The 7600-nt window shown below is 46.5% G+C and overlaps 1 protein-coding gene across 2 annotated transcripts in view; it reads left to right on the forward strand.

Moving 5' to 3' along the window:
* LOC117359623 (glutathione S-transferase omega-1-like) overlaps positions 1 to 7283 on the forward strand; it is a 53810-nt gene extending 46527 nt beyond the window's left edge. The window contains exon 5 of one of the 2 annotated variants that reach the window (XM_033942779.1): positions 6214 to 7283. In XM_033942779.1, coding sequence (XP_033798670.1) covers positions 6214 to 6262 — 49 coding nt within the window. In that variant the 3' untranslated portion in view covers positions 6263 to 7283. The remainder of the gene's footprint in view (positions 1 to 6213) is intronic. The other variant, XM_033942778.1, reaches the window with a different exon arrangement.
* Positions 7284 to 7600: the final 317 nt, after the last annotated feature.

Here is a 7600-nt window from a genome sequence, read left to right on the forward strand (position 1 = left end):
TTGGGGGCGTTTTAACGTGATTTCTGCAGATATCACCATGGTCAAGGGACTGCTTCTTTTCCTGCCTCTGGGTGTTCCCGGGGCCGTTTCAGCGCATGTATTCTGAGCACCATACACTCCTTTCTGGCTGACTGTACTCCAAATGCTTAAGCAGGGTTAAATCTGATTTCGGATAATCTGTCCCACACTTGCTGATTTGACAATGCTAGTACCAAGTTCTTAAATTGCTAAGAGGCTAACTATAATACTCTCAGACCATTTTTTAAGTGCAAAAAAAAAAAAAATCCAACAATAAAAAAAGGGGCTGGGGATACTACAGCTGGCTAGGAAAATACATCCTTTCATAGGAGTCTCATAGTCCCTCCTTGAGGGCCGCAATCCAGTCGGGTTTTCAGGATTTCCCCAATGAATATGCATGAGATCTATATGCATGCACTGCTTTCAATGCATATTCATTGGGGAAATCCTTAAAACCCGACTGGCTTGTGGCCCTCGAGGAGGGACGTTGAGATCCATCCCGACAAGGTATTGTCTGTTTTAGACCAGTAGTTCCTAACCCTGTCCTGGAGGAACACCAGGCCAATCGGGTTTTCAGGCTAGCCCTAGTTCCCAACCCTGTCCTGGAGGAACACCAGGCCAATCGGGTTTTCAGGCTAGCCCTAATGAATATGCATGAAAGAGATTTGCATAGAGTAGAAGTGACAGACAGGCAAATCTGCTCCATGCATATTCATTACGGCTAGCCTGGAACCACTGTTTGAGACAATATCTTGGCAACACAAAAACAAATACAGTGGTACCTTGGATTACGAGCATAATCTGTTCCAGGAACATGCTCGTAATCCAAAATGCTCGTTTATCTTTCCTATGGGGAAACTCGCTTTGATAGGTCCCCCCCCCCCCCGAGGCTAGCAGCACTGCTCCCCCCTCCCCCCACAAGAACTGGCATTGTTCCCCCCGAAGGCCCCCCCCCACGAACCGGCACCCTCCCCCCCCACGATCCGCACCCCCCCCGCCACCATCGGGCACACCCCCCCGTTGCGACCTGAGGTCCCCCCAACCCACCCGAACCCTCTTCTTACTTTGCTGTAGCCTCCGCAGCAGCACCGGCACCAGCATGTCCTGTGCATGGTGCCGGTGCCTGAAGATCTGCTTCCTGTGCTGGGCCTTGAGAGTTCACGTTCGACGTGAACTCTCAGGCTTTGAGCATGCGCAGAATCTACCAATCAAGCTCCCGCACATAGTGAGCATAGGTCTCAAAAGAACACTGGGACGGAATAGGGCAGGAAGCTCCTGGGCAGGCAAATGTAAGAGACTAGATGAAAGAATGAGGTGTATAAAAAAACACGTTCAAAATCCAAGGGAGTATATTGTTGGGTGCCTAAGCAAACAAGCTTCATTATAAAGACCAAAATCGGGGAATCCAAAGCCCCCCCCCCCCCCGCGTCCATCTGCCCACTAAATAAAAGAAAGCGCACCTTCGGCTTATGAGACCGCCAACAGATTCGGGACAATAATCGGTGCAAACGGGATATATATCCTTCTTCCGCAGAGATATTTATACATCTCTTATCATATCCCCTCTTTCTTCCAGAGTATACGTATTAAGGTCTGTCCCCCCACTAACCAGTTTTACAGCAGCCCTCTGGACCAACTCCATCCCATTTATATCTTTTAGAAGGTGCGGTCTCCAAAATTGCACACAGTATTCCAACTGGGGCCTTACCAGAGACTTTTATAACAGCATTATCACTTTTCTTTTCCTACTGGCCATTCCTCTCCTTATGCATTCAAGTATCTTCCTGGTTGTGACCATTTCTTTTTCTACCTGTTTTGCCACCCTGAAATCATCAGAAACAATCATCCTCCAAGGTACACTCTTTTGTACGCAGAAGTACTTTGCCTCCGACCTACACTATACCATTCTCCTGCATTTTGACAGCCCAAGCACATATAGCTGCATTAAATTTATAGCATTAAATTTTAATTGCCAATTACCAGACCATTCTTCAAGCTTTGTCTTATTCCGCCTCATCCTCCGGGATGTCTACCCTATTACATAGTTTGGTATCATCTGCAAAAAAAAAAAAGACAAATTTTGCCAGACAATCCTTACGCCCTATCGCTCACAAAAATGCTAAAAAGAGGACAGATCCCTGCAGCACTCTGCTAACATCCTTTTCCTCTCAGCAAAGTCCTAGGGTTACCAGATGTCTGGGGGAACCCAGACATGTCCTCTTTTTAGAGGACTGTCTGGGCTCCCAGCTGGACTTTCCAAAACCCAGCATTTGTCCAGGTTTTAGAAAGCCCCGACGAGCGCCAGCCGCATCTGGAGGCCCTCTGAACATGCACAGATGATGTCACACACATCCCTGCATGCTCCAGGCCTTCCAGACATGGCTGGAGCTCGTCCGAAAGAAGAAAAAAGGCTTTGTGAGGAGTGGCTGGAGGCAGAACGGGGCGGGGTCAGGTGTTCATTGTTTCCCGGAGAAAAATATGGTAACCACTACACTTTGTCTCCTTCCACTTAACCAGCTTTTGATCCGGTTTGTCACTGCCTATATGTGGCACTGTGTCAAAGGCTTTGCGTCCCTCCTATATCCAACTGTTTGGTCACCCAAAGAAATCCTCTCATGTGACAGCTCTTGCTGCTGTGTCTCTAGGGCTGGTTCAAGGGACCGTGGCACCCTGAGCCAACTTTTGCCCCACCCCTTTGCAATCCAGTGCCTCCATCCCCTTCCTGTGATCCAGTAGCTCTCCCTCAATTCCCTCTCCCCCTCCTGTGATCCAGTAGCTTTGCATCCCTCCTATATCCAACTGTTTGGTCACCCAAAGAAATCCTCTCATGTGACAGCTCTTGCTGCTGTGTCCCTAGTGCCGGAGGGACTGAATTAATGTCGGCACTCTCTTAGACAGCTTCTTGCCTGCACTCCATAAGGAGGAAAAGAAACCATATGGAGCTGCCGGAACTACTGCCTGTAGGCACTGACATAATGCAGAAAGAGATGATATTTCTGTAAATTGCTAGCAACTTGGGCCCCTGGACCCTGGCGTTCCCCGAATTAATGAGCAGCGCATAGGCGCCAACATTTCAAAATGTTACATTACAAACGTACCCCTTTCCTGTTAAGGGTTGCTCAGTTCTTACTACACTCATATCTGGACTGCTTGTCAGTAACCAGTTAAGTTGTAGCATAAAGAACTTTATGCTACTGAGGGAGGAGGCAAAGAGACAGCAGGTACTGGGTAGAAGGGCTTTGGATTGTAGAGAGGGGGGATAGGTATTGCAAGATGCAAGAGAGGGAGTAAAAGGCAGGGAACAAGAAGGTGTGTAGTGAGCAAGCATGGAGGACTGAGAGGAAACAAGTAGAGGTCATGGAGGGAGCAAGACCAGCAATTTGGGTATTGAGTGGGGAGAAGGAGACCTAGACGATCTGGGGTGTTTGTGAAACACAAAAGGGGAGGGGAGAAATAGAGGCCTGCCAAAAAAAATAAAATAAAAAAGAACATGACTATGAGCATGGGAGGAGGAAGATTGTGAGGACTAAGGATGAGGAGACAAAGTTGCCTGGGTAAGAAAGAGTAACTCAGGGATTAAGTTAAGAGGTGAAAGATCATGTGGACAGAAGGACTGAGGCCCCTATGCTCAAAGCTCCAACACAGTAAAAAAAAAAAAAAAAAAAACATGGTCTTTATTAATTGGGTGATGCTCAGCTGAAATAGCATGTAAATCATATCTAGTTGCATTCAGTAGGCATAACTTTTCTGAGCAGACCTAGTAGTTCCTGCAGGCTGCTCCTTCGTCCTGACAATAGGCACTGTTCTCCCTCTTCCCAGCTGATCATGGCTTCGGAGCCGCAGTCAGCTGAGCTGGTACAGGGCTGCCAGCTCAGCTGCAGGCTTGGGGGTTGTTTTTGGCTGTAAAATGGGCGCAGCTGTTGTGTGTGTGTTGGGTGTGCTGGACATACAGGCACAAACAGCTACTGGCAGCTCCTGACCTGCTGGCAAAAGTGGGCATTCCATTTTGAGCATTACATGGAGTGTTCATTATAATACTAATGAGCTCTTTGTAATGGGTTCTTGATAGCGGGCTTGATAGGAGCCACAGAGAACCCTTATGAGCTTTGGAGGTTGAGCTCCTTGCGAGTGACTGGCTTTAACCAGCCTTATGTAGGGTTACCAATTTACTTGCAAAATATTTACTGCAGGTGCATTTCTCAAATACAATATCATTAACAACTTGACAAACTCCACACACTGTTGGGTAAGGCACCTAGAAATCACTTATATCCTTATTAAAACGAGCCTCAGAAATATCAATCAAGTATATAGGCACTTTCGATGAGGCATACCCGCACTCAGAAAGCCTTATTCAGCCACACAGGCTAAGATATATCAATCATATGCTCCTCATGCAGCCAGGAAACGTCGCAGTAAAAAACTCAAAACATGAGGAAAAATCTGTGTGGCCTCAATTGCAGAGCATAAATATTCACAAAAACACAAAGCAGTGTGTGAGAACGTGGTCATACAAAAAACACACTAACCAAACATTTCAAAAATAAAAATCATCAGAAAATTAAAAAAAAAAAAAAAATCACACACGTATCAAGCCAAGTACTTAGCTGTATATAGTTGACATGCGTTGCAACGGTAGACTGAAGACTAAAGATAGACTCCAAAACTCTCAAATAGATCCATTGTCCATAATCCAGTGTTTCTCCTGTAGTAGTCCATCCAGCCAATTAAGTAGTAGGTCCTGTAAACTAAAGTTAATCACACAGCTCCTGATTGGTAAGGCCCGACTTTAGTACAGGAAGAGGAGGTCAGAGCATATAGCAAGTGATTTCCTTCACTCACCGGCTGCTCTCTCCAGCTACCCTGTCCTGCCTCCCCTGCCCGCTCATTCGCGGTCGGAAAATACCGTGCGAACCGCCGACCGCGAATTTACGGGGGAGCACTGTGTACTTGATTAATATTTCTGAGGCTTGTTTTAATAAGGATATAAGTGATTTCTGGGTGCTTTACCCAAAACAGTGTGTGGAGTTTGACAAGTTGTAAATTGGTTACCAATTTATCCAGAAATGCCCTCATTTTAGAGGACTGTCTGGGTGTGCGGATAGTTTCCTGGACTGCAGGGAGTTTGTCCAGGTTTTGGACTCACTCTCTCCAGTCCAGTCCCCACCCCGAAGTTGGGTATGTCTCTCTGAGTCTCTCCCCTGTCCCCACATACCTCCTCTGGAGCTGCAATTTTAAAATTTCAGGTAGACAGTATTAACGGCATGATCCTGCTGCCATTGGCCTGCCCTGGAAGCCTTAACCCTTTCAGGACCATAAGGATCGTAGGCCAATTTTTGTGGTTTTGACGACATTTTTATGGTAAAAAGGGCTTGCAGATGCCAAAAAATTGATTTTTTTTGTGAAATATCATTATTTTTTTTAAAAAAAATCAAACTTCTGGCTTATGGACAGTGTGGCAAGTGAATCTTCTCGTCAATCTGGCAACGACGCTAATGAATGAATGTCGGAACCAGTTTGTTTACATAAAGGCAGTATCGTATGGAATCCGTACATATCAAATTTAGAACTGTAGACTATCCCAATCAAAATTTATAGGATTTTAAAGTTATGGGACAAATATGTCCCTTGGTCCTGAAAGGGTTAACTCTGCAGCATTCCACCTATGCAGGAACAGGAAATGTTGCAGAATGAAGGTTTCTGGTGTTTTGCAGTGTGGGCTTTAGCACCTGGCTTTGAGCATCAGCCCCCTGGAGGATTTTGATGGTTTTAGTTAGGGAATAAGGCCAGTGCTGGGTTTTCAGATGATGACAGAAACCAACCTCCACCTTGCAATCAGAGGAGAGAACTCTATATGATCCTCAGTGTGGTATATCTGAGATCTTTCCTTCACTTAGGTCTCTATGTGGTATAGTTGACCTTTTGTTTGATCTTTTGAGTTTAACTGGTCGATTGGGAGGAGACCCCCGAGTGACGAATCAGTTACCCCCCCAGAGGAACTCGGCCTTTCTGCTGGGCCGGGATAACCCTACTTTTTTCGCTGGGCTACCCAAGGCATTACTTTTGTGGAACACTTGTTGACTGAGGAAGAGAGTTTGAAACCCCTTGATGCTTTTGATGATCGCTTGGGTAGGTGTTGGGGTGATACTTTTGCCTATTGTCAAGCTAAGCACTATGTTCTCTCTCTTCCTCCAGAGTGGCTCGCACAGCCGATGGAAGTACGTCTTCGGGTTTTCTTTGCTGAGGTGGAGATTTGTTCTACCTCGGTATCAGCGCTGTATAAAGCCCTTTCTGGATTTGCACGCCCTAAAGATGTCTCGGGAGAATTGGGGTCAGGAGCTCCGTCGAGATCTTAGCCACTGGGACATTCCCTCACTTAATAATGGGAGTGATGTTTAGAGAATGCTATGATCGAGTGATTTATAGAGCCTATTTTATTCAGGTCCAATTACACAAAATGGAAGGCATCGATTCACCTCTCTGTCTGAAATGTGGCCAGGATCCCAGTACCTTTGCTCACTCCTTTTGGGACTGTTGGACCATACAAGCTTTTTGGCAGTCCATTGTCCATTATCTCCAGGGCTTATTTCGAGTACTGTAGAGAACTTGGTTTTAGATCTCCCTGGGGTTTTCCACGGCCTCCCCAAGGGGGGGGGGGTCCCCGATGGTGTCGTAAAGTGTGTCTCCTTGCTCGTAAGTGCATTTTGCAATCCTGGACTGTTTCGGAGCCTCCCTCCTATTGGACTTGGAGATCTCTGGTACATAATTTGGCTGCCTGGGAGGCCCGAGAGGCGGTTGGTCGTCCTCAACGGCGGCGCAACTAGCTGCTGATTTGGGGAGTCTCTCTGGATTCCTTACCTCCTAGAGCAGTGGTTCTCAACCCTGTCCTTGGGACCCCCCAACCAGTCAGGTTTTCATGATATCCCTAATGAATATGCATGAGAGAGATTTGCATGCCTGTCACTTCCATTATATGCAAATCTCTCTCATGCATATTCATTAGGGATATTTTGAAAACCCGACTGGCTGGGGGATCCCCAGGACAGGGTTGAGAACCACTGTCCTAGAGGTCGTAGCCTCCTTTTGAATCCTCTTGCTTAGCTTTGCTAGTGTTCCACGCGCCTGTTCCCATGGTCAGTCACTGCCTGCCCCTTTCGGGGTTTTTTTTTGGGGGGGGTTGCTCCTGATGTAGCCCAAGGGCCACAAGAGTACGGGCCTTTGGCATTCGGGAGACCTTTTGGTCATCTTTTGTATATTTTCTGGAGGGGGAGCCCTGGGGGGGGGGGAGGTTGCACTGGGGGTTTTTGGTGGCTGGGTAGGGGAGGGGAGGTTGGGGGATGGGTTTGCTACTTTGGCTGTTTCTGAAAATTGTGTATTGTTAGATGTTGATTACTTTGATCTTGTTGTATTTCTTGTTCTTTGTTCTTTTCACGTTCACAATAAAAAAAAGATTTGAACATAAATAACTGTGGTATTAATGTACAGGAGCTAAGTTTGGTTGTTTTTTTGGTTTGTTTGTTTTTTTCAAATAAAGGAAAACTCCAGATGAAGGGGGCATAGGATGAAGCTCAGGAATAATCAA

Source organism: Geotrypetes seraphini, chromosome 4 (genome assembly GCF_902459505.1).
Source record: "Geotrypetes seraphini chromosome 4, aGeoSer1.1, whole genome shotgun sequence".
NCBI classification, from domain to species: Eukaryota; Metazoa; Chordata; class Amphibia; order Gymnophiona; family Dermophiidae; genus Geotrypetes; species Geotrypetes seraphini.